At 46.8% G+C, this 26,581-nt stretch overlaps 3 protein-coding genes and 1 long non-coding RNA gene across 33 annotated transcripts; 2 read left to right on the top strand and 2 right to left on the bottom strand.

Moving 5' to 3' along the window:
• Positions 1 to 594: 594 nt before the first annotated feature.
• On the top strand, positions 595 to 2,214 carry LOC120689500. The gene has a single exon (XM_039971780.1). It carries the CDS (start codon positions 658 to 660, stop codon positions 1,873 to 1,875), a length of 1,218 nt encoding a protein of 405 aa, XP_039827714.1. The 5' UTR covers positions 595 to 657; the 3' UTR covers positions 1,876 to 2,214.
• A 3,715-nt stretch (positions 2,215 to 5,929) lies between these two features.
• On the top strand, positions 5,930 to 6,655 carry LOC120689503. The gene is made up of 2 exons (XR_005681282.1): positions 5,930 to 6,262; positions 6,345 to 6,655. It is a non-coding gene; the product is annotated as an uncharacterized LOC120689503 (long non-coding RNA).
• LOC120689502 (pectinesterase 31-like) lies at positions 6,521 to 8,939 on the bottom strand. The gene is made up of 6 exons (XM_039971781.1): positions 8,529 to 8,939; positions 8,065 to 8,169; positions 7,894 to 7,971; positions 7,598 to 7,785; positions 7,260 to 7,433; positions 6,521 to 6,980 (listed from the first exon to the last, which is right to left on the bottom strand). The coding sequence occupies exons 1-6, from the start codon at positions 8,790 to 8,792 to the stop codon at positions 6,818 to 6,820; spliced, it is 972 nt and encodes a 323-aa protein (XP_039827715.1). The 5' UTR covers positions 8,793 to 8,939; the 3' UTR covers positions 6,521 to 6,817.
• A 1,073-nt stretch (positions 8,940 to 10,012) lies between these two features.
• LOC120689499 lies at positions 10,013 to 22,349 on the bottom strand. 30 transcript variants are annotated; one of them, XR_005681256.1, is made up of 20 exons: positions 22,079 to 22,145; positions 21,348 to 21,421; positions 20,824 to 20,978; positions 17,370 to 17,403; positions 17,182 to 17,285; positions 16,681 to 16,771; positions 16,086 to 16,238; positions 15,890 to 15,962; positions 15,628 to 15,690; positions 14,886 to 15,079; positions 14,488 to 14,756; positions 14,351 to 14,407; positions 14,070 to 14,218; positions 13,712 to 13,975; positions 13,380 to 13,427; positions 12,756 to 12,857; positions 12,247 to 12,652; positions 11,294 to 11,626; positions 10,970 to 11,089; positions 10,013 to 10,155 (listed from the first exon to the last, which is right to left on the bottom strand). XR_005681256.1 is itself a non-coding variant. In XM_039971778.1 (18 exons), exons 1-3 carry the CDS (start codon positions 22,223 to 22,225, stop codon positions 20,890 to 20,892), a joined length of 303 nt encoding a protein of 100 aa, XP_039827712.1. In that variant the 5' UTR covers positions 22,226 to 22,349; the 3' UTR covers positions 11,192 to 11,626; positions 12,247 to 12,652; positions 12,756 to 12,857; positions 13,380 to 13,427; positions 13,712 to 13,975; positions 14,070 to 14,218; positions 14,351 to 14,407; positions 14,488 to 14,756; positions 14,886 to 15,079; positions 15,628 to 15,690; positions 15,890 to 15,962; positions 16,086 to 16,238; positions 16,681 to 16,771; positions 17,182 to 17,285; positions 17,370 to 17,403; positions 20,821 to 20,889. The 30 variants fall into 30 exon arrangements, 3 of the variants coding, with proteins under 3 accessions (XP_039827712.1, XP_039827711.1, XP_039827710.1); XR_005681279.1 differs by lacking the exons at positions 10,013 to 10,155; positions 10,970 to 11,089 and having other exon boundaries at positions 11,183 to 11,626; positions 14,488 to 14,639; positions 14,716 to 14,756; positions 14,878 to 15,079; XR_005681276.1 differs by lacking the exons at positions 10,013 to 10,155; positions 10,970 to 11,089 and having other exon boundaries at positions 11,183 to 11,626; positions 14,488 to 14,639; positions 14,716 to 14,756.
• Positions 22,350 to 26,581: the final 4,232 nt, after the last annotated feature.

Below are 26,581 nucleotides of genomic sequence, written 5' to 3'. Positions count from 1 at the left end.
TCCATGATTTGCAACATCGATGCTACAGTAACCATCTGCTAATTATGGATTAATTAGCATCATTAGATTCGTCTCGCGATTTACAACACATCTGTGCAAAAAGTTTTGTAAATAAACTTCATTTAGTAATTCAAATTAGCAAGATTCCGTCGTAAAATTTTTTTGCGTTTACACGCCAGGGAAGTAAATTCGTACAAGAACTGTTGAGTTGTCATATAGGAGTAGTTTTCGTACAAGAACTGTTGGTGAAATATATGTGTCGATATATTTTTTTGGGGTGTTTAGTTGGTGAGAAAGTTTGGGTTTGGTTATTGTAGCATATTTTGTTATTATTTAACAATTAATATTCAATCATAAATTAATTAACATCATTAGATTCATCTCGTAGGAATCAGTTAGACTATACAATTAGTTTTTTTAACTACATTTAATATTCCATGCATGTGTTCAAAAATTTGATGTGACGGATACTGCACAATTTTTTTTGGAATAAACGCAGCCGCTATAGCCATTTTTTTCTATTATTTCGGTGACGTGTGGTGATGTCTGATGTCTATATAAGCGCGCCTATTCACATCGTCCCCTTCTGCAACGACGCACACCATTCCTTTTTTTTTCTGATACTTTCGTACTAGGTGCGTCGTGTTGGTTGAACACATGGAGATGGGTCAATCGGGAAATGGCGGCGGCAGGGCGGTCACCTTCGACGACGCGGTGGCCGGGAGGCCCCGGAACGGCTCCCTCTCGTCGTACCTTGATGCCGGCAACAAGGATGCCGAGGCCGGCCGTGCCGCGCGGCCGTTGCCGGCCCACGGCGGCATGGGGAGCCGGCGCCGCACGTACGCTGACGGCGAGCTCGACGTGTTCGCCGCCGAGCGCTACTTCAAGGGCGCAATGGACGGCGACGGTGGTGACTGCAAGGGGGCCGTCGCCGCCGCGGCGGCGCCACCGGTGGAGCCATCCGCTGCGAGGCCGGCGGAGGCCGTGGTGGTGGTGGCCAGGCCGTCCTCGACGCGCGCGTCGACGGTGAGAGTGACCGCGAGCTCGGCGTCCAGTGCCAACAGCCAGACGGCGCTCTTCCGCGGCGGCCACCGGTGGCGCGGCTCCCCCGACAAGAAGTGCTGCGTCCAGGTCGGCGTGTTCATGCGCACGTGCTCCGGGAAGCGGTCGGTGCGCGTCGACGACGGCGGCGCCACCAAGGAAGTCCGCGAGGCCGGCGAGCCGGCGGCGAGCAGGATCGACTGGTACAGAGAGCTGAGGATGCAGAAGGCCGCCCTTGGGCTCGCCGGGGACGACGGCAACAGCCGTGGCCTGGTGGCCGCCGGTCTCCCGCCGAGTTTGAATCTTGGCACGGCGAAAGTGGCAGCCATCGGGAGGGAGATGACACGGGAGGAGAAGGCGGCCGAGCTCTCCTGCTCAAGCTCTACGAGGAGGAGCTTCGCTCTCGTGGCTCCGGTCGTCCGAGGCAACGTGCCGGCGACCGGCCGCGTCGGCGACGGTGGCGGAGCAGCAGCAGGCAAAGGTGGCGACCACGACGACGACGACGGCGCCGGGAGCGAGTCGAGCTCGGACCTGTTCGAGATCAAGAGCTTGATGATCGACGACTGCCCCTACGAGCCGAGCGAGGCGAGCATCCAGTGGAGCGTGGTGACCGCGGACGCGTCGGAGCAGCGCGGCGACCGCGCCTCCGCCAGATGGGGTGGCGGCGGCGGCGGTGGTGGCAGGGGTCCTGTCGCCGGGAGGCAGCACCGGCCGGTCGGGCTGCTGGCGGGGTGCGCCAGCCACAGGGCCGTGGACGTGTCGACGGCGTCAAAGGCCACCGCGGCGATGCATCAGCGCGTTGATGCGTCTCAGAAGGCACGGAATGGAGCCTGACGATCCTTTGTTTTGCCTCCCGCTTCTGTGTGGATTCAATTCAAGCCACTGTAAACCATCTTGGACGGTATCTTGGGGAGAGTTTTTATTTTCTTTTTACTTAATTTGATTGATACTACCGTGTACTCAGTATCAATGTTGAATTTGTGTGAGCATCAATGTGCAGGTAGGATAAAAAGGGTTATTACCATGTAGCGTCAAATGCTTGATTAGACAGTTGCAGCGTCTCAGGTGTGCTTTGCACATGCAAGTACCACACCTATTTGATAGAACATGCAGGAGTCCAAGCATCTGGAAAATATGGTGTGAGAAAAAAAATGCCTTTATGCTCTGCATGAATGTTGTTGATAGCAAATTCTCTCCCAACAAACACCCACACATGTTAGGCATAGGCTTTTGTATTTGATCCAACGGTGCGATTTTCCTAATGAGCTGAGAAAACCTGTCGTCCATGGTATTTTCCTAATGAGCTGAGAAAACCTGTCGTCCATGGTCTGCTTCCTAATACGAGGATTAGGGTTAACTTTACCGGTAAGGAAAAAATTGGATGTTGTTGATAAATGTGTTTATCGGATTCTCGGAAATTTATCGGGAAAATTTTCTCAAAATGTACACAAAATATTCTAGATTATCTTCAAACAATCTAATATGATAGATAAGACATCACAATGCATAGAAATGAGAAAGCTATATGGACTGGGACGAAAGGGTGGGTACGGATTCAAAATTACCCAAAAATTTTATCAAACCGGTAACCATCTATAAATGCGATTACCGGTTTTCTTGATTTTTTTGTCACCTATAAACGCTAATTAATCGGACATTTCGACTTGAGACAAAACTGTCGGAGCCTAATCCGTAGCAACACAAACGTGAAACGAGTTCATCTATACTATAAAGGATGAAAGAATTGAAACCCTTTCTCACTAAGATTAAGCCCACCTTACTCCTCACAGAAGCCCCACTTGTCAGCGCTAGAGGTTTGACGGGAGATGTGGAGACTCATGGTTTTTGATGTTTCTAAAATATTTCTGCCTAAATGCTAATAATTTTTACACCAAGCACTTTTATTTACCCACCTTTGTACCCACTTATTACATATTATTTTTTTCTAAAATTTCTCTATTTACTTTCCTTATTCACTTAGAATTGATTAATTATTTTCCTTGTGTAACCTTAGCATGCATATTATTTTTTTCCTAAAATTTCTCTATTTACTTTTCTGACTCACTTAGAATTGATTAATTATTTTCCTTGTGTAACCTTAGCATGTATATTATTTTTTCTAAAATTTTTCTATTTACTTTCCTTATTCACTTAGAATTGATTAATTACTTTCCTTGTGTAACCTTAGCATGCATATTACTTTCCTTGCAGATCGATGCCCAGGGCCTACACATCGATGAGAAAGTTGAGTACGCCGAGCACATCAATATGGCCGATGATGATGCTTCTTGGATCCAAGGTAAGTCGCACCATTGGACAGTGAGACTTGTAGTTGATTTAGGAGAAGACATGGTGAGTCGGAAAAGCTAATGACTTTCTGAAGAGGGAAGAATGGCAGGGGTGTGGAATTTTCCTTGCATCTCTATAAATATACACATGACTTTGCACGGTAGGGATGTAATCACATGATGCTTTCCTATAAAAGATCATATAAATCACTGTATATCGAATCAAATTATGTAGCTTTTCATATAAATGAGTAAAAAGCACCGGAGGTCCATCAACTTATAGAGGTGTGCCATTTAGGTCCACGAACTCCAAAAGTGCATTTTCAGATCCATCAACTTGTAATATGTACACTTAGGTCCATAAACTTTGAAAATATAGGTCCATAAACTCTGAAAGTGTATTTTTTATGTCCACAAACTTGTAATTTGTGTCACTCAGGTCCATAAACTCCGAAACTGCATTTTTAGTTCCATAAACTTCAACCATGAGAAGTTGTGTTGCTACAAACACGCCCACAAAGATCGCTCCGATATCGCTTTTCATAAATATCTTTCAACCCCTCACTAAGAACCACTCTAGGTTGACCCAAATCAAAACTCATCACGAGATTTTTCGTCACAACACCTGGCACCACCATATCCGGCCACCCGCGCCATGGATGATGTAATATTCCCTACCACGGCACACATGTTGTTGAGTCCCTCTATAACCTCCCCCACCTTCCATCATCCCTTCCTCATCACCTATATTACGGGGTAAGATCTAAGCTCCAGAACTCACCAATGGCAGTTCGTAAGCCCCTCTTTGAATCCTAATACACATCAATAACCTCCAAAATAAGTCATTCTCCCCTTCTATCTCCTCTCTCTATGCAATTGATTCGAAATCAGAACTCAAATTTCACCCTTCGGACAGAACTCCAGCAACGTGCGGGCACTATGTAGATTTATGTTGGTGTGATATTAGTGCATGAAGGCTAGATGGTGGGTTATGGACCTAGGTGACATAAATTACAAATTTATGGGCCTAGAAATGGACTTTCAAAGTTTGTGGACCTAAGTGACACAAATTACAAGTTTATGGACCCAGAAATGCAATTTCAAAGTTGATGGAACTAAGTGACACCCTCTTACAGTTGATGGACCTTTGGTGCATTTTACTCCATATAAATTATGAATGTGAAATAAAAAAACATGTCTCATAGGACAAAACTATTAGCCTTGCCTTTTGCTGCACCCAAATCTAATTTATTCCTAAATTACTGCTCCTATTATTTGGTAATTAGTATCAAAACCTTCATATTAACCATGCACCAGATCCACTGTGGTCCCCTCATCCCATTTGCTTCCGTTCGAGAGTTAGTATAGAAGGAGAAAAGAAGAGCAGGAGCTAGGGAAGAGGAAGCTGAGGACGACAACACTGCCGTATCCGGAGCCAAGCACTAGAGGAGGAGAACGCTAGCGCCGCCGTTGTCGTCCATCAAGCTCACCCAGTAGGTCACGCTTGGACTCCCATCCATCTCCTTTTCGCCGCCCATCTCGTTTGCAGGAGCCCAACACTGATGCTTCGCCGTAATCTACATCCCACCTAGCCCTGCCGCAGCCAGGAGCCGTCGCAGTTCTATTCGCCAGAGCATGGCGCGAGGGCCAAGGCCCTGACGCAGCATCGACCGAAGTCGAGTACCCTAGCACGTGCGAAACCATGCCCCAGTCAATCAATCAATCAGCCCCGCACCCTCCACCGCCTCCTCCTCCACCCCGCCCGCTGCCGCGCGGCTCGCGCCTCCCACTACTGCTCATGTCCCCAACCCCGACTACTCCCCTACCCCTTCCTTCCCATTCTTTCCGCATCTCGCTAGTGCATGGGGGAAGGCGGCGGGAGCCGTCCTCGGGGTCCTCCTCGCCGTCGCCGAAGTAGACGCCTGCCGCGCCGCGCCACGCAACGTCTCCTGCTCCGCATCCTCAAACACACGGAGGGTCCCCGCTCCGGGAAAGACCACCGCGTCCTTCCTCCTCTGCTCGGTGGCGCCAGCGCAGGCGCCGCAGCTATTTCAGGACCCATCGCCGGAGTTGCGTCCGTCGTAGAGGTGGCAAGGGTAGCCGCCCTAGGCCGGCTGCTGGGCTGCGGCGGCGCGACGCCGTCTCCACCGACGCCACCATAGAAGCAGCATCAAGACCACGACTTGAAGTCCAGACTCGGTGATGGCGAGAGCAGCGGGACCACCATACTGGCCCACGAATCCAAGGGTTTTTTTTATTGAATTTCATCTTCTTTTACTGTTTCGTTTTGATTATTGTTCTGATTTGATCTCTTATTCTTTTTTTATTATCCGTAGTTTGTTCTGGTGACTCGCTAGGGTTTATCCAATTGCATAATCCATTGAGGACAGTGAACGCGGCTAGCAGCGGTGCTCAATTTCAGTCGAGGTTTGTCGGCTCCCAATCTTTTCTCCATTTGATCCATCGCTCGATTGGATCTTTATAATTATTAAATTTTTGTTAGAGTTTAATTTTTTTAAATACGTGCCTGTGGTATGTGCATCTTCACTAGTTAAAAAAAAGAACGAAAGAAAATTCAAAGCTAGCACGGCAGCGGCGTTATGTGTTGCTGGCAGGCCGTTCCCATCGACGTGTGGCCATCAGCACAGCGACCCCTCCTTGCCCGGAGTCGACCATGGCGTCCACCCCCGGCCTGCCTGCTGGATCTCTATCCACGGCGGACGGCGACGCGACGCGACCGGACGGATCGGCATGGCCGCCGCCGTCGCACGCCAAATCAGGGCCGGATGGGGATATGCCTTTCTCTTCCCAAGTCAAAAGGAACGCACTCCAGAGAGGGGTCGATCACTCGTGGCTTGCGTTAGGCTGGCTCCTGTAGTTTTCCGGCCAAGAACGCAGGTCTTGAAGGCAGGCATGGAGGAGGATGCTGGAAGGTTAGGCTCTTATCCCATTATTGTCCCTTCCCTTCTGTGTTAGTGTCAAGGGAATCAGCTCATGTCCTGTGTGTTTGTTCAGGCTTGTGCATCACTTATTCACCTCAGATGTTGCTCTCAGGCAGTGAACTTGCTTTCCATCAGGTCTTTCCGGACTGAAAGTTTCCCTGGCGTTTAGACGGCGAGTCTGAATCGGGTGGATTGAGGATTGAACCATCAGGAATCGCCATTAGACTTCGTTTGGATAAATCCATTCCATCACAATATGTATGGATTGAGGAGGGGAAAATGAATTAAATTTCCACCTCAATCCCCGGGGCTGGGTATATGAATTAATATTTGCTTATTTCAGAGTAGTGCTCGACTCTGTCACAAGCTTCTCACAACAAAACATCCTCCCCCGACCCCCACACCGACCCACCCACAATATACCATCAATGTGGATACTAATTGACCAAATGTTACAAACTTATAAATTAAATAAATACACCCTCCAGCTTTATTTATTAGATGGACTCGAAAGGAGGGATAAACCAGGATCCTGTGGGGATCAGCCTATGCAGAGGCTGGTATTCTTGTTGACATCATCTGGAGGAGCCATGGCCTATCGAGGTCTGGATCAATAAAAGTGTGCGAGAGGAAATGCTCCGCTTCTACATCGAGCAACTGTCTGCACCAAGCCACCCGGTTTGATGAACGAGAGCCTGGCCCTGAGCATCTGCAGAAAAATGAGTATACAAGTGTTAGCAGTAAGTATTACAGTCTGCACTCCACAGCATCCTGAACACATCAGGTTCATAACAATACAAACATATTGCCATCTGGCAAGTGCTAAGAATGTTATACAATCAGTTAGTCACAATGACTTGAAGAGCATATTACTTTGCATGAAGGATTCAATCTGATCTGAGTGCTAAGACAACAAAGGTTCCTCTTCAATTTGCAACATTTCCGGTTGATCTCAATAGCTGATATTTGGATGGAATTATCCAATTACCTGTACTCATAGAAGCAAGCAGTTCGCTCATTCTCGGATTTGTCCCAATTATGCCACCCAGAAGGCTTGATGCATCGATCCATAAAAGTGTGTGCAAAGACAACCCTCCCAAAGGGTCCCCATGGGCGACCTAGGAACATATATCCAGCTTCTCCATTTCCAGTAATAATGCACCTGAGCATTCGTCCAAGTGTCGAAACAAAAACGGAGCATAAATGGCACATTAAAATGCTGAAGCAACATTTCAATTTTTTAAGAACTAATCAAACAAATAAAGTTTGAAAGATATTTGAAAGCTTTTTGTGCTTTATTAAATGAACTACATACAACAGACTCACCTCAAGAATACATAGCCAGTAGTTTCGGAGGTGGATTTCCGGCTATGAGCAGTGATGTATCCTGCTGCTTTGCAATGGATGTGGCAATGTTCCATAAGTGCAACAGAGTTACCAAAGATGAAGTCACAATGGCCTTCAATGTAACAGTTTCTCAAGTACTGTTTTCCGTAGTGTAAATATAACGTGTCCTGAAAAAAATTGTTTGGAATTAGAGTTCCAAAAGTTACAGAAAGTATTGTTGAACGTTATCCTGATTGTTTAGGTGATTTGACCAGGAGGTGAAGAGGTAGACATACTTGCCAACCAAGGAACCGGCAGTTATAGAAAGCGCATCTATCTGCTGTCACCCGTACTGCAACTGCCTGTCCAGAGCCCTGTGTATCACGAGTAGCACACATCAACTTGCCATCCCACACCTATGACATGATCATTTGTTTGTGGCAGGAGAAGAAATGACAAAACAGTACCTGGGGAGCTGAGTTCTCAAACGTGATATTCTCTGCAATGAAATCCTCCCCCTCAACAATGAAAGTACCACAGCCGAATGTCCCCGTGCCGATGACCCTGGATGACTGTATAAGAGAGAACAGCAAAGTTCATCATTCTGAGATCTATCTACATTAATCATTCAAAATATTCATCACATCTCGAATTGTGCTCTGGAGCAAACTCATGGGGCTGGCTACAGTCTAGTCTCGCCTATCTAAATGTCCAATTGTGGTCATAGGAGAATCTTATTGAGCCCCCTTAGGGTTGGTACGACTTTGATAAAACTATGTGGTGGGAGAAATGTTCATGTGTTTGACTATAGGTGTGTTTGATCAAACTCATAGCTAACCGTAGTGCATGCAAACAACTAAACAAGGCTGCTCCTCCCGAGGCGAGCATTCCGTCGAGCAGGGCGCAGGCGGGGAGGGGGGGAAAATCATACTTGGGAGTGCTTGATGCGCGTGGCGGTGTTGTCCCACGAGATGACGGTGGCCTCCGGCCCCGCCGCCCCCGCGACGGTGATGAAGTTCCTGGTCTTGGCGACGTAGACGGGCTCCCTGTAGACCCCCGGCGCGAGCCTGATGACGACGCGCGCCCGGTTGCCGAGCGGCACGGCGTCGACGGCCGCCTGCACCGTCGGGAACGCCTCCCTGTCCCCCTTCCCCGGCGGCGCCACCTGCAGCACCCGCCTGCTCTGCTGCGCCATGGGGAATCGAACGCGCGCGCCCGAGCGCGGGATCGGCCCGCCTTCTTGCCTGGACTCGCCTCGCCTCGCCTTGCCCCCCGCGCGCGGTCGGTGAGTCGGGTCGGGTCGGGTCGGCCCGCGTGGACTGCTTGCCTGGGAGAAACCGGCGGGGCGGGGCGGGGCGGTCGGGCTTAAATACCCGGGCCGGTCCACGAGACGACCCAGCTGGGCTGGCTCGCTCTTCTCTCTCTCCTCGTCTCGTGCGTGTTTTCCTGTGGGCAGTGGGTGCCGTCCGTCGTCGGCGAAACTCGCTGCCGTTTCATTTCGCGTGGGGTTTGTTTGGAAGGTTGGTTGATTCTTGCAAGAAACGTATTTCTTTGTTCCAACCGGCAACCGCTAGTGGTACCAGTTGCCAGCAATTCGTTCAAACCGTTGACGGAATTGGGTGGCGGGTCAACATCACGAACGCCTGCGAGGTGGCCAGGTTGACAAAGAGGAAATGCCGCGTGGAAATTCCCAACCAACTCTGTACCGGAATCAGTTTCTATGCCCAGCGGCTGCTGCTTGTACTACGAAGAAGAAATTGCTCGCCGTTGCTGCTGCTGCTGCTGGTTACAGGGGTGTTGATGGCCACCGACCGGAACTTGGCATGGCATCTGTGACAGGATATGCCTCAACCTCTGCTACTCAGTAAAGGTTGGAATCTCTAACCTTGTGGCTGCCGCATACGGAGGGAGTACTGCGCAAATGCCTCGCGTTAGCATCACGCTGCGCCTTTTCCTTTTCTGATCGGTACCCAACGGCGGCCAAGCCGTCCTTTCCAGGACGGAATCCGAGGACGCTAGATGAGGCGGCAGGATTGCGAGGTAACGTGTCCCCAGGAAAAGGAAAGAACGGAAAGCAGAGAGCGGCTGATTCCTCACCCTGGACTGAGGTCAAGAACCTCCAGCCATGCTCCTCCCGACCTCACCCCATGGTTCATTGGTTCACTCAAACCCTACACCAAATTGCAAACGCACAGTCATATAAGAGCATGTACAATAGTACACACGACTACTGTTTTTTTTGTCACAAATAGACAACTTGTACAATCAGGGCCGTACCTATGATTTTGAGGCCCTGGTGCGAAATACCAAACGAGGCCATATACTAAGAAAATATCAACAACCAAAATTTGGAGTATTACAATATATACAACATATTTTTTATAGTAACTATAATACGCATGTCTTTTTCAACAGTACAAACTACAATTGGTATAAATGCTAAGGAAAGTAAAAGGAGAATTTATTAGTATCTTTTGACGTCTAAGTAAAATTAGAAATCTTTATTGCTAATATTAGTAGGGTGCACGTGCGGCACGCATGTGTTTTGAAGACCAATGCTGCAAAAAATAAATAAACAAAATATATTATTCCAAATATAAAAAATACCAAGCTGAACACTATGGAAATTACATCGTTTATTAATGGTGCGAATTGAGCAATCAGTTGGTTCATCTACTTATCACCATTCCCATGATTAGCCAACATCATTTCACGCATGAGCATGTAGTCTTAAAAATATGTTGTTCGAATCTCTAGGGAGTCCAATGCCAATCCATCTATATGTTTCGCCAATGCCAATCCATATATAGGTTTCCCTCCATCTATATGTTTCGCCAATGCCAATCCATCTATATGTTTAAGCTATGTTTGAGAGAGCTTTTATGAAACTCGCTTATATGCTGAGCAGGCTTATCTGATAAGCTGTGGTCTGGAGAATCTGCTGTCCAAAATAAGCAAGGTGTTTGGCAGTTTTGATTATTACTGATAGATTATCTGTCCTGTGTATAAAATGACCATTATACCCTTGAGGCTGATAATACATCTTTTTGTTTGTAACACTGATGTAAAGGCAATTTTCGGCATCTTTTTAAAGTTTGAGATAGAAATCTAGTACTATTAAAATGTAACGTACCAAAATATGAAAATGAAATATTCCATTCAGTTAATGAGACAACCAAAATCACAATTAAAACTTGATTTTCGCCAGCAGCTATGCTACTTTTTCAAGATACCATGAGTCCAACATGAACCGTTGTGAAATGGTGAAATCACAATCATAATTTTACAAATTAGCCACTTCGCCAGTAAATAAAAATTAGCACCGCATGTGAGTTCAACATACATGACCGTTAAATATGAGAGGTTCCATACCAAGGGTCATCTTCACCAAATGGCGTTGTCCATTCGGTACCGCAGCGTGGAACTGGGCCGGAAGGGCGAGCAGGTCGCCACACCTCAATTATTTTTGCCACCAAATATTCCATTCAATATCTATAAGGAATTAACATAATTGTTTAATATAAAGCAAAATGACACCAGCATCTTGTCATGAAACGGCCATCTAAAGAGCGCTGCAAGCACGTGTTTTTCGAAGAAAAAAAAAGATTCCTTCAGAGCGGATGTTTAAACTCACACATGATTAACTTGCAGACCATTGCTAATAATGTGGCACATCCAGAAAATATTAACATATACCTCACTTCTAACAGCATCCTTATGATGCCAAATCAGGATATGGTGCAAACCCGATACTGTCATAGTGATTTGCAAACAATATTGGTAGCATCATCGAATGCACCGAGATTAAATCAGATAATACCAAACTAAAACTCTGATTCCATAAATGCCTCCAAATTAAATTTTGATATTAGTTCGCTTCATTGAGGATCCCATAATATTTGCAGCGGGACCAAGATCATCAGCTCCATCAGATTCTCCTACGAATTTGCTCAGCTTTGCACAAAAGTAGCCCCCTTATTTCTCCACAAACATAATGAAATGATCAGAATGGCTACATAAACATGCTCCCTGCAATATAAATAGTTCATATCAGAAGAAATTACTAAACAAAACAAATTAACTTGGCAGCACACATATTTTCTCGATTAATTTTGCAGCAAACAGATTCCAAGAAACCTAATGGAAATAGTGAAAACCTTTTATTAACCATGAAAGTTAGTAGCCATTTGTATCGAAGGTGGGCACTCCCCATTTGTATCAAAGCAACATAATTTAATAATAGATTCCACAAGTTGCACATGATAAAAACACTCTCAAATCTCAATGGAATTTGATTTGCTCATTTCACCAGTTGGTAGTTGATAAAAAACAACTTAAACAGAATCATGGATCAGAATGCACTTGCTACAAACTAAAAGAGATGTGAGTTTTTTTTCAGTTTATGTACTTTCTTGGGCTGACTTTGATGAGAAACAGAGCACCGTTATTGGTTGGAAGTGGAAAATCGTGAGCAAAGTTAGATGCATAGAGCTGATCTCTTTTTTTAATGCTTCAAGATGTCTTATGTGCACAAGTTGTGTAGAACTGATGGTTATCTCTGGTAGATGGATATTTCACTATTAAGAGTCAAAGCGCACAAACACAACTATAAGGATAGTATTAACACAAGTGGTGCAAAATGGACATACCAGTTGGCCGCAAGCATCATGCAATGTTTTAATCTTCGTGGCAACACTCGAGTGCAAGGTCTGTAGTTCTTCAAACAAGTTCAATGTATCATCAACCTGTAGAGATGCACTTTAAAAGGTTAAAACTGAAAGGGCAAAGGTGTATACGTCTGTACAGATTTTTTTCAACATAAAGAAACAAAAAAAAATTGCAGCCTTAATTGCTTCAGGATGCTGTCACATGTGTTGACACGCTCCTTTAATGTATTCTCATAGAGGCGATACTTCTCCTCTGTCTGTCAATAAACAATGTCTCCAGAGTGAGCAAACAATGTTATCATAATCTTTCTGTCGCCAAGAGAAATAGTGACATTAAACAAAACTCAGATTTCACAGCTGACTCCAGTTTTGCAAACCACCTGTAGAACTACATGAAAGAAAATTGTAATTTGAACATTGCATTTTCAGTGATAGTTACAAGTAGCACTACAACCATGAAGCAAAAGGTTAAGGAACAGAAGAATGAAAACCTGGTGTGTATTCACCAAGACCGCATCCATTACACCAGCCTCCTCCAAAGTAGACTCTCTCTCTGGAACTGTCACACCTCCATCCTTCCCTGAACTCTTTTTCTGATATAAACACCCAGAAAACACATTTAAGAAACTATATATGAACTATATTAACCCAAACCAGAAAAAAGGAACACTAAAATAGGGCAAATATATTGTTCAGTAGGAGCCATTCAATGAAATTACCCGAGAAGACTAAACATGTGCTTAGAATCCCAAGTTCCCAACTCGACAAAAATAAATCACTTAAACCCTGCTTGCATTGCCAACTCAAACCCAATTTCACCGGGTTCCACTGCAGCCAGGCACAGAATTTACAGCACAAAATAGCCCAAATAACATCCCCACGACATTCCAACATCCACTGATTAAACTAAATATTGCATACAAAAAATGAAGATAATTCTCAAATGGCTGGGGCCTCACCAGGTTCGCTGGGAACGGCGTCTCATCCAAACTAAATTGTGCATGATAGCGTTATGATTACAATTCTACCAGTTACAATTCTACCAGTCTTCAGAATACAGTAGGGCACATGTTGTGGTATGCACCTTCAAGTGGTGCAAATAGAGGGGTACGTACCAGGTTCTATTAAAGTGATAACCGTGTCTCCTGAATCCTCGAGGCTTACTGCAAAACCGCAAACATAATAGATTGGTTTAAAGAATAACATATACATCAAAAGTATGGAGCCGTGCTCTAATTTCCCACTGCATGTGCCTAATCTTTATATTTTTTTCTTAAACCTACATCTCATAACCTTTAGGAGCTCAGGTTTACCAAATTGCTATATGCATCAAGTCATATGGTAAGCAAATGATTGTAAATATCTGACCCAAAAATGCAGTGGTACTGAATAAAGTGGCACACGAATTGAAGAAAAAAAGAAAGAAGAGTGTCGAATGGGGCATTACCTCATACACCTGCTGTGCACCTAGAACAGGAGCCCCACTCCCAGAGGCAAGACTCCAATGGCAATTCCCATGACTGCGTAAGGAGTGTGAGGGGAGCCTCCGTGGGGCCGCGCGTCGACGGTGGCGAGGCCGGCCATCGGCCCCCATATCGGGCCCCGCATAAGTTTAGTGACAAATATAAAGAAATAGTAGCACACCTTCCTTTGAAAGCATCCGTCTTTCTAAAATTGGTGCCAAAAAGATGATTCAGAAGTGTACTTTTCCCTGCAAGAAAAAGAGGAAGATGGTGAAATTAAACAAACGGAAATACCAAGTAAACAGATCGAAACAATTGAAAAAAAGGACCACATAACACTACTTTGCGGGCCCATTATTGATACAACAGCATACGAGAGCCTGCATTCACCCAATCTAGCTTCCTTCATGAAGTTCTCCAATTCGGAGACATTGAAAACCCCATCACCGTCAATGAGTTGTGTAGAGAAACATGCATCCCTCATTTCTGATCTGCAACACATGAATGCATGAAAAATTCGTAATAAGCCATCGCATTCATAATCCCCATTTCTGATCTGCAAGACATGAATGCATGAAAAATACGTAATAAGCCATCACATTCATAATCGTGAAGGAAAATACCTGAAACCCAAAGTAATAGGGATAAGATTGCAGAGCTTTGCCTATCTCCAGCATTCTCTAAAAGCAAAATTGGACACAAAGCTTATTCTAAGAGTTTAGTACACAAGAAGAATACATAGGGCTTTCAAAGACCAGACCATCAAGCTGTATGCCTGTACAGCAGGACAATCATGCACTTGTCCTACAACAAAGCCAAATAATTATTGGCCTATTCAGGAGCATGCAATTCAAAAGCTTCCTCGATCTGCCTGTGTTCCGCATCTCATGCCCCAGAATTCAGGTAGAGATCCTGAATTACCAGTTTAACACCAAGATGATCAGTGCCAAAGAATTAAATAGAACAGCATGTTGCTATAGATACACACTTGTGGTGGAACCGGAGAGGGCGGATGCAGTTGGCAACATCCTGCAAACGAGCCGTCCAACTTTAGTCAATGAAGCAATCTAAGTCACAATAAATTATTCAATCAATGGTAAACTGTTACACTATGAAGATGCATGAATAGGGAGAGCAGGGAGGACACAACCTAAGTACCTTGTCGATCTTCTCGAAGGGGTCGGCACGGCGCGAAAGTAGCCATACGATGGCTCACCGGCAATGGTGGCCGGGCGCTCCCTGCCTCCTTCCATCCACGCATGAGCCATGCCTTTCCCTACCCCCACGGGCAGCGCTCCCTGCCTACTTCCATCTGGACCCGATCTCCAACGCATGAGCCAAACATCCTTACCCTATCAACAAAAACTCACCACAATCATATGAACCCGATTTGAGCACCAAATAAACACCTTTAGCAGTTGCATAGTACCTAAGATATGGATGCATACATACACATGATCCACTACACTCATAACTAATGGAGGCAACTAAAATACTTAAATTGCAGAGCATCTAAGAGTATAATCTACCACCAGAAAGAATGTAGCGCGGCTAGTGAGATATAACCGTTACCATTTTTAAACTATGTTTTGGACAGTTCGTTGTAAATTCCACCAAAACTGAACCAAGAGCACAAGGTGTAACTGTAGGTGTTGAGGCGTCAAGAAAGCACTGAAAATGTAGGAGGTCTAGCTGTTGTCAATATTGATTGTGCTGTCTTTTGTATATACAAAGGATTGGAGATAACCATTGCACGGCCTATTGTATCTACAATCAAGATAGTGCATCTATAGAATTAAAAATTGAAAACCAATCTTGCACTTTTAATAGCCAAAAACTGCTGACAAGGCATGATTGAGCTCATCTACTGATATTACTGTTTGGTGTCAGCTCCTACTACCTTAGGTAGTTTAGTTGTTCTGATTTCCAAAATTCTGCACTACGAATCTGACTTCAAAATTTTCTGCATGAATAAAATGAAAGCATTTAAGAAAAACTGAGCATGTTGGTTTCATACATTTGGCTGCAAATAACCATGAGAGTGCACAGTTAAATTAATTTGTTTAAACTGGATCCATACAGACTGATGCTGGCATGCTCAAGTGAAGGTGTTGAAGTCAAGACATAAAAAATTTATCCAAAAGAACCAGGGTATGACTTACAGTAGTAGCTCCTCCAATATTTGCTTGTGATGTGCCTTGTCAAACCATCCCAAAGAGCTGCAAATGCCATACACTGAATAAAGGTTATGAGCACGAATAGGCAACCATTCATTAAAAAGAATGATAAGTCTAGATGTTAACCCTCCAAATGTAGTAAATTAGCCAGTACAATGTAAGGGTTATAGCTTATACTTACTGAATAGCAGCAGCTTTTCAGAAGAGCTAGAGATTCAGTTGCTCAGATTTCAGACATGCTTGTATTATCCCAATTAAATATATCCATAATAAAATATTTTGAAATTCAGTTTCTGGAGGAAAAATAGCAAATTGATGGTTCAGATTGTACACCCTGCAAGGAGCAAGAAAGGATGTAAGTAAATAAGAGTGGGGATTTATTGGTGCAAAATATGATCCAATACTAATCCTAGATAGAATAGAACTTAAAGCAAGCCCAAAATAAATGATTAGAAATTAGGATGCGATGAACAGCTCTCAATATTACTCGAAATATTCTTAAGAAAATGATAATGCATCTACATGAAAAACAATTAGAAACTCACCAATATAGAATGCAAATAGATTTGTCCGATTTTTTTCTATTGTACTGTTATTTTATAGCTGAACCTTTCAGCTAGTTCTTTTTCATAAGTGCTACTCGATTATCGCTGAACCAATATAGAATGCAAATAATTTTGTGTAACCTTTTCTTTTCTCTTGTACTGTTCTTTTTTAACTGACTTCAGCCAGGCCTTTTTCTATAGTAAAGGCTACTCATTCATGCTTCTACTCACCTGAGCCCATAGTTAGTGAAGGTGCACGTAATGAAATGTTCCATTAGTATAATTTTTACCACCAAAAACACCCACTGCAGTCTGCATGGTCCTGCAAGAATACTTCAGAGTTAAAGAGAGTGAGGCTCACTTTAAAAATTACATACCATTGAAATTTACACCCATACTACACTATGCATGAGCAACTCCTTGACTATCAGCAAGCATGGAGTTAACTGCAAGTCAATGAATCAATCTGACCACCACCATATTAGGCCGGCCTTTAGCAAGTATCACTGAATACACCGATGACACTAACAATTCATCAAACAGGAAGCATAGAACAAATGAAGCTAACTATTATGTGTCTAAATCCAAATTAATCAATGCAACAAATGAGTAAAGGCATCCATGGACGGCACAATATATGAGTCTGTAGGCAATCAAAATGGTTAGATAATTGAGCCCTTGTTAAATCATAAACCATATAAAGCATGCGAAGATAGCAGACAAAGTGATTACCCTTCAATTTGAACTGAATAGCTCCGTAGCACGATTACCTTTTAGCATTGAACCCAGACCAATGTTTAAACAAAATGGTTGCTACCCAGGACACAGTAATTGCCCTAAACAACAAGAAAGAAAATATTGCTTATTCCACTTATGTGCTATGCTTCCATGTAGAATAAGAAAATTGGTTCATCTTTCACCTCCAAAATATCTTGGGTAAATCACGATCCTTCCCTGCAAAAAACACATAATAATAACTTCGCTTAGCACCTGCACAACAAGTTAAGAACTCATGTCGTGAAGAATGCACATGTACACCAATCAGATTCTTAAAAAATACACCAAAGAAAACAAGCAATGCAATTCACACATGCAGAGTTGCCCTCGCCAACAGGCAAGCACATGTATTTCTGTAGTGGGGGCACAAGGATGGATGACAGCTATGCGGCAACGACGACATGGGAGGGGGTCAGCACTAACCGGGCATGGTGCAGTTTTTTCCTGCCGCCGTCGGCTCTGCGTGATTGGAGGGCGACGGTTCCGCGAGTGGCCAGCGGGGGCAGAGAGAGCTCGGAGATTCGTGAGCGAAGACCCGCAACGTCTCGGCCCGTCGACTCCCCCGACCTGACTGGGAGGCCGCCGCCACATGGGATTGGCTGGTGGGTCATACGACTATTCAAACAGCAAACAAACAAACAAGGATAACCGGCGGCGAGGAGCACAGGTAAGCTGAGCCGCGAAGGAGGGGATCCAGCGAACCGAGGCGGCGAGGAGGGAGGGGAGGGGTAGGATAGGGCGGCAATGCGATGCGAGCTGACCTTATCGGGCTGGAGGTAGACCCTGTCGCAGAAGAGCAGCACGACACCGGCCTCATCGAGTGCGCCCGCGAGCGCGGCGGCCTCGGCGCGCGTCCTGGCCGCGTCGGTCTCCTGGCACACGCGCAGCAGGTCCGCGTACGGGATCACTCCCCGTCCCCGAGCTGCCGCTTGAGCGCGTCGATGTTGGCTAGCCGCATCAGCCGCCGCGCCTCCGCCGGTGTCACCTCCTCCTCGTCCCACCTCGCCGCCTCCGCATCCGGGAGCGACGCGTAGCCGCGGCTAGGGCTGCAGCGCTGGAGCGCGCACGGCGGCGGCGACCACAGGCGGCGCGCGCCGTAGGCGCCGTGCCCGGCCGGAGTGTGGCCCGCGGCCACCCGCTTTTGGTGAGGCTAGAGGGGGAGGCGAGAGCGGCGGCGGCGGGGCAACGCAGCGAGGGCGGGCTCGGTGCCGGGGTCGGGCTCGGGTCATGGGGCAGGGGTCAGGGGTGCGGTGGCGGCGGCGGCGTAGCACGGGGGTGGGCGGCGGGGGCAGAGGAGTCGAGCGCGGGGGAGGGCGACGATGACAGCGATGGGGAAAGAGAGGGCGACAGAGGCGCGTGGAAGGGGCGGGGATGGGTACTGCAGAGAAGGAAGAAAACGGGGAGAGAGCATGATTCACGGCGTCGCGAGGGCGCCGCGACCCGATGTTGCGCCGCGACCCCCGCGCGATATCGGCGGTGATTGGGTACGAGAGGAGGGTAGAAAACCCATTGGTGAAAAAAAACCGGCGCAGGGGGCGCAGTATCGCGGCTCCACGGGGATGCACGACAATTTCAGTCTGCCATCCTCCCCTATCAAACATTTGGTGCTTCCAGGTGGGCCCAAAAGTGGGGGTATGTGAGGTGGGTACGGGGACTACCTTTGGTGAGGATTGTTTCAATTGTCATGGATCCTTATAGTATAGATCCCTTAACCTCTAGATAAACATTTTTTTCTTGCATTCTTTGAAATGCTGTCGACGACACACTTCCCCGCACTGCAATTGAGAAATTAACAACAAGAGATGAGTTGCAAAGCACGATCTGGTATAAGGTGTGGCCTTACCCACCTGGTGACAAGTAGGGATGATAATGAACTATGGTCCTAGTGGTCTCTTCACAATCCAAGTTAGCACTTATATATTTTTAGCTTAAAATTATATAGGATTAGAGCCCGACTCTTTTAGAGTCCGGCTTTTAGATAATCTAAGTCAAATTTTAAGACCCTTTACCACCCCTAGTGACAAGACATCACACGAGGCCGTGGAGGGCAGTGAGGCGTCCGCCCCTCCAATTTTAGAAGCTGTGCATGCTAACATATGGTCTGTCCACTTGCGTAAGCTAATTTAGTCGTTTAAACTTGGAAGGATATGAGCTTACTCACTAAAAAGCTAATTAACTAACTACTAGTAATGAACTACTGTTGGGGTCCCAAAAAATTGGGGGCCGGTGCAGTAACCCCACTTGCACCGTGCCATCGACGGGCCTGTATACAATGAGCTGTCTGTTTAGCTGTCTGTAAGATAATTAATTCATTCTTTGACACGCAAACTCATGGTAATCTAGTACATATTGATCTTTGTAGCTATTTTGTTGCATACATAAGAGAATACATAATACATTCAAATATTTTGTATGACTTTTAAAATAATCATGTATAATATACACACATTCAAATATTCATGATGGCCGAGTTTCTCTAACACCTCTAGTGTTAAGCAAATAGAATTAGGCTAATTAACTTCTGATCTTGAGAATTAGCATTTCATGATGGCAACATTTTATTTTTGATTTTATTCCCAGCAAAAACATACATTAACTATGTGAACAAATGGCATGAATGTGTAAAGATATTCTCATAGAGTCTAGAACAGTTGGATTTGTCATTTTAGCATTTTTCTATGATCTGTTTTGATTTTTCAAAGTTCACAGCAATTAATTCTAAAACAATAACGAAAAAAAAAAACACTTTCACAATTGGAACCCAAAAACTTTTCAACATTCATGAGCAGAACCTTTTCTCACGAATAGGTTCTCGAAACTATCAATGAAACCCCCAGAACTTTTCCACCTTCACACTTAAACCCAAATCTTTTATCAAACACCCCCTACACTTCTTTCTCCTTTACCAACCAACTCCCTTCTTCCTCCGGACAGCAACGACGCCATGGCCAGATCGGGCCTGGAGCAGCGCCGGCGAACCCCTCCCGGCACAGGCGGACTAGCCCAGGGGCAACCCCTCCTCCCCGCGCACCATCTCTCCCACCTCTCCCCCCTCCGAAGTTTGATTTTGGCTGTCGAGAGATGATGGGAGCTCAGTAGTGGGGCCGAAGGACGGCCATGGCGGCACCAAAACTAGCTGGGCACCTCCAGCCGCAGGTCCGAACCTTTGGCTGCAATTGAATCCTCCTCCGCGCGCGCACGAGATCCATGCCTCCACTGTCTCCTCGCAGCGCGACGTACAACGGAAGCCTCCACTGTCTCTTGGTCTGGGAGCACACGCCGCATCTCGTAGACGAACGAGACGCCGGCTCGGGCGTAGTCGAGGGCCGCGGGGGAGCTTCTTGAGAAATTACCGTGCATGTCGACAGGTCTCGACAGCCCGTTGTACGTGCCCTAAGCAGTGCACTTGAAGGCGCTACACGGGCTATTAGTACGAAGAGCACCCCAAACTGAATTATTTTAGGTCGCCAAGCAGCGGCCACAGGGTGGTTATAAAAGGAGTGAACTCAGGCACTCAGCGGCAAGAGCACAAAGGCAGAGATGGATCAACTAGAGGGATCTCGAAGTAGTGTACTGCAAAAGGTTAATGACTACTACGGCATCTGTCGTCCCATCACGTCTCCTTCTATCCGATTCCAAAGATTCCAACCAAAGCGGAGCACATTAAGAGCTTGAAGAAGAATCAGGGTTCCCTCGTTCCCCGCTGCAGCAGTAAAAGTGGGGGAGCTTCACACGGCCGCAGCACCTGCAGTCTGCAGAGCACGATGTGAAAACAAATGTGACTCTTCGTATGAAAACAAGGCACTGACATCCTTAAGGCATTTCTGGCCAACAAGCATAATAACAGGTCTGTACCAATTTTTTTTTATGTACCAATAACCCAGTTTGCAAATAGTGAAAAGGCCACATTACATATCTGAATCTTCTGTTCCCACTGCAAGGCTACAATTATTGAGGATTGTAGCCTAACAGATTGTGCGTATTGAGGATTACGAAATTCAGTGACTTCAGACCATTAGCAGACTTCAACCATTGCTGAGCAACAGATATATAAAGTAGATATGATGCACATCTAAGAAATACAGAAAGTGATGTACACTTTGTGGAATTCTCAGGCTCACCTGCAACGCACTATCACTGGAATAGGCTTCAGGGCTTTGGGTCCATTCCTCAGACCCTTCTTATACTTGGAGACCTGGAATACATTATATTCTATGAGTTAATCTTCCATGACTAACACCTACTTGCCAGAACAAAAGAAAGCACTGCTTGCAGGATATGATCACAACAAATTTCTCAGCACAACCAAAATGAAGCTGATTGAGACGAGACTAACCACGTACAGCCCCTGATCAAGAGCTAAAACTGGACGCATGGTAATATTGCAAGCATGAGCGAGACCAAATAACGAAAACCAGTCTTCCAGAGCTCCCCATATAGAGTGATGGCCAGCTTATGAAGCTCCGTATTACAAACTTAAATGGATTTCCTAAGCAGCTTGCTTGCTAACCTAAGATGCAGGTGCGCACCTGAACAGAACCAAATGCATGTTGAAGCAAAAAGATATTCTTGTTGCAAATTGTCATCCTTAATAACAGGATTTTACCGCAAACTAAGCACGGGCAACAACATAGCGACCGGAGAACATGGGAAATGACAGCTCTGCGGCCACACGGTTCAGGGGCAATCCAGCGAACACCTAGGGCGCGCACTCTGCCCTACCGCTTGATCCCCCCACCAGCGGCGGCACACAGCATGACTACAAGACCACACGCCACACTGCCACAGATCGGGTAGGACTCGGCCCACCGACGATCGCATTATTAGGAACAGAAAAGGCGGGGGTGCCGACCTTCTTCTTAGGAACGGCCATGAGGTCCATTGCGGCGGCGCGGGCGGCGAGCGCGAGGGCAGGCGCCTCCAGGACCGGGGCAGGCAGAGGAGGGGTAGGGAGAGCAGGAAGGGCGCACGGGAGGCGCAGGAAACACGGCGACCTCATTCAGCGACGGTTCGATTTGCCTCTCCCCAAATCCAATGGTTGATCAATCATCACTGACAAAATATTGAAATCACAAAACTACTCTTTGCTCTTAATATTGAAATCATAAACAAGGCACTACAAAAACTACCTAACAAGGCATTGGAAAATAGTATGCAGCTTTAGCAATTGGAGGCACCCTATCAAACGCACCACAAAACTGCCTAACATAACGCAAATATAGGGGAAGGAGAGAGGATGGGTGGGGGGAGGAAGGGAATAGAGCGCCACCATGATTTGCCGACGGGAGGGAGTGGTGCCTTGCCGGAAGTAGCAGCAGTGCTCGCTAACGCTGCCCTCATAGGGGAGGCAGCGCCTCCCCCGCGGCTCGACGCCCTCGTTTGCCGGCGACCCACAACTTCATCCTTGGCGTCGTCGTCGTCGGAACCTGCGCCCGCGGAGGTAGAGGAAGTAGTCGGCCTGGGGCCCCGCATCGCTAATGCCTTCGTCCCTCGACGCAAGCCGCCGATGCCGCCGCGGCCAGCACCAACCGGGGGCGAGGAGGGCTCCTCTCCAGCGCCGCTGGCGGATGTTCCCGCCATGGCACCTCCGCCACTGCTCCGCGTGCGGGATCCACCTGCGCCTCGCCGATGTTCCAGAAGGGCAGCCTCACCTCGCCGCCGGCCCACGCCGGCCCACCACCGAGTAGAACTGCCGTGGAAGGTTTTGGAAACGGAAACCGCCGAGATTCACTTTTGGAAAGGTGCGGGAGGGGAGGGGGAGGTGTGTCCGGATGAGGAGGGGGTGGGGGTGCGCGTAGTGGGCCGGTTTGGGCGCGGCCTGCTGGGCTGGACGGTCGCGCGCTCGCACAGTAGCGCGACCGGTCGTCATATAGCTTTTTCCAAAGAAGAAAGGGAAGGTAGTACACAGAGAGAGAAGCCTTACAAGGCGACTTGGGCTTCCTGATGAGTCCCGCAGCATGGGCCCTGGGCCTCTTTTACTCCAAAGGGGACGAGAAAGAAAGGAGGGAGGCGAAAAGCCCACCCAAACAGGCCCAGTGAAGCACTTGATGTTGCATTGTGGATCTGAAAAGGAAAAAGCTAAGGGACGACTAGTCGCGCCCCGCGACGAGCACGCGACCGCCCAGCCCAGCAGGCCGCGTCCAAACCAGCCCATCAACTCGCCCCGACATCCCCTTCCCCCATTCCAAATCCGGATCCAGGGTGGTTTCCTCATCCCGCAGCGCCCTGCTCCTACGGGCAAACCGCTGCCGCTCCGCGCACCTCATCGGCCGTCCTGCGTGTGGGGGGCGGCTGTGTGGAGGTGCTACCGACGGAGGTTGGTGGAGCGGCTGCGGACCGGCGGGAGGACCCGACGGGGGTTTGCAGAAGCCCCTGCTCGGGTGGATCTCGAGCGGGGAGCAGTGGCGGAGGCGGCTGCGAGGAGTAGCGGCAGAGGCGGCATGGCGGGAACATCCGCCAGCGGCGCTGGAGGGGAGGCCCCGCCGGGTGGTGCTGGCCGCGGCGGCACCGGCGGCTTGCGTCAAGGGAGGAAGGCGCTCGCGATGCGTGGTCCCAGGCCGACTACCTCCTCCACCTCCGCGGACCCAGGATCCGATGACGATGCAGCGAATGAAGTCGCGGGTCGCCCGCGAACAAGGGCGTCGAGTCGTGGGGGAGGCGCCAACTCCCCGATGAGGGCAGCGCCCGGCACGGCACCACTCCCCCCTACTAGGAAATCACGGTGACTACTCTCTATTCTCCAATTTTTTTCTGCCTAGTTGTGTTGACTTAAAAATCAACACATTGGAATCCGAGGGCAAGTGTTCGCCAAGTCACGGAAAGTCAACCAAGCGTGCCAGTCAATTTGACCTGAAATTGACAAGGGAGAAAACAAAGTCAAATTCGAGAGCGTATCGGCTGGGATTCCGAATATCTCTCAGATGAGCGTATCGGCAAGCTTTGCCGATACTATAAACGACAAAAAGATATTAAATTCAAGCGTGTAGTAAATGAGCGCATCGGCATGATCAGCCGATACACTAAATGACAAAATCGGCTTTTGGACAGCCGATCGTGTATGTATGACAAGATCTAAGCTACGAATGTGTAACTTAGATGATGTGAAGCTAAAAACAGATCTAAAATGGCTCTTGAGGTAACAAAAGTGTCACTCCAAAACCAAAAGCTGATCTAGTATGTTTTTAGATGTGATAAAGGCCAAAAAGCATAGGAAAATCTACAAATCTAGCCGATATCGATAATTGGTGAATAAATCTAGACGAGACGACAGCGATGCGCCCGAAAGTCAAAGCCTGGATAAACTCGATAACTTTTGAATCGATTTGAACGAAGCCACAGCGATGTGCCCGGTAGCTAAAGCTCAAATATACTCGGTAAAATGAAAACTCACCAGCAAATCAAGTCGCTCGAATGTGAGGAGTCCTTAATCAACTTGAAAGAACTCGTCGAAAAAAGAAAATAAAAGGCGAAGTCGCCGAAAAAGTGCAAAGGAATTGTAAAGTTTGTTGTATTGGATGTGTATCAAGTTGTTCCGGTCCCTTACAACTGATATATATAGCCTAGCGCTATCAAGTCCTAACCGATCACGGCAAACATTACTTGACTAAAAAGAAAAGACTTTCTAAAAGATAAACTACTTTAAATATTACAACCGAATCATCAAGATTCTTGCAGAGTCCGGATCCTCTCCTCCTTCCTCGACTTCATCGGCAACTATCAATCGGCCGAACACCAGAACGAACAAATCAGCATCTTCATGGTATATTCCTCTGGTCAATCGGACGGACTCCATCGGCCGATTCCAACACTGTGCATCTTTTGATTTCTTCCAAATCGGCCACCTTCTCTTCATAAAAATCACCTCCCTTGACATGTGTCAAAAAACGGTGTCAACACATGCCGCCCCCCAGTTTCGGAGTAATTTGTTTTGTTCCGAAATTAACTCTAATCATGCTTGCCAACGTTTAAACGGATCTCTGTCTCCTAAACAAACAGTGCACCGAATCCTTATTTTGCCCTTGGGCAAAGGTTATAAATATCTACGTCTCTTCTCTCGCTGGCACTTCTACTGTAGCATTCTTTGCCTCCTTCTCTGATCAAGAACACATCTGCTCCACCGCCGCCATCGCAACTCTCTAGGGTTTCGAAGATTCAAGTCCAAGGACTATCCCCTCCAGCAATGTCGTCCATCTACGAGATTCCAGAGGTACGTCTCCCTTCTTCATCCGTAGCATTTGTTTTTCACTCCCTTTCCAATCCCTTCAGTCGTGTTCCTCATTTCCGCCTTCATTTTCAGAATCTGAGGGGTAACTTGATTATTCCGCTAGAAAATCAATCTAGCATGGTCTGCTTAGGTCCCATGGGAAATCCAGACCCAACTAGTATAATCAACTTTGAAACCAGCAGAATCCCCCTTAAGTCCTCCAATATGAATGTGGATTGGACTCAAGCCTTCATATCTTGGGCGAGCACTACTCCTGGATGGAGAAATTGGTTCCGTAGAATAGCTAGTTCCTAGAGGACCAACTGGGAACAATACGATATCAGCCAATGCCTGAACCTATCCTTATCGGAGATGATTAGGAACGAGCCGATGCTCATATCAGCTTCTTACTTCTGGTCCGATGCGCCTAATGCATTCATGTTCAACCATGGACCCATGACACCGACTCTGATGGATGTCGTAATGCTCACTGGCCTGAATATCCATGTTTCTGATCGACCTTTCCGTCTGCTAGAAAAGACTTCTTTCAAGATTGAAACAAAGAACATTGGCGGATGGAAAGGATATATCAATAAGAACATGAAAACTGGATCTGTATCTGCCAGAGAACATGCTGCATTCCTCAATATGTGGCTTGAGAAATTTATTTTCTGTGTTAAAACTGTTGGCCCACCAAATAATAATCTCAAGTTGGCAGAAAACCTGGCTACTGGCAACCCTGTCCCTCTCGGCAAACATCTTCTGGGGTCAGTTTACCATCTGCTTCATCAAGTATCATCCAAACTCAGAAAGAACCAACCGATCACTAACTTGGGAGGCCCCTGGTGATTTATTCAGTTGTGGCTGCACATGTACATGCACAAAACTATGACAGTCGAATTGTCAGAGATAGAATTCCCATCAGAAAACTTCTCTGAAGAAGAAGAAATCGTCACTCGCTGATGCACATCATTCGGTGAAGCAGCTATCATGATTGCCAATGATCCCAAGACCCTTGGCATTACTGACTTTTTCAAGTCTTTCTACAATGGGTTTCTAGAAATCTCTACTATCTGGTTTGCATATCTAGATGAAAAAGTCATTTATGAGAATCCCTTCAAATTCTAGTTTGATTCTTGGAAGACTGACGAA

Source organism: Panicum virgatum, chromosome 9N (assembly GCF_016808335.1).
Source record: "Panicum virgatum strain AP13 chromosome 9N, P.virgatum_v5, whole genome shotgun sequence".
Lineage (NCBI taxonomy): Eukaryota > Viridiplantae > Streptophyta > Magnoliopsida > Poales > Poaceae > Panicum > Panicum virgatum.
The sequence above is the reverse complement of the archived record's forward strand: the minus strand, read 5'-3'. Positions and strand labels throughout refer to the sequence as shown.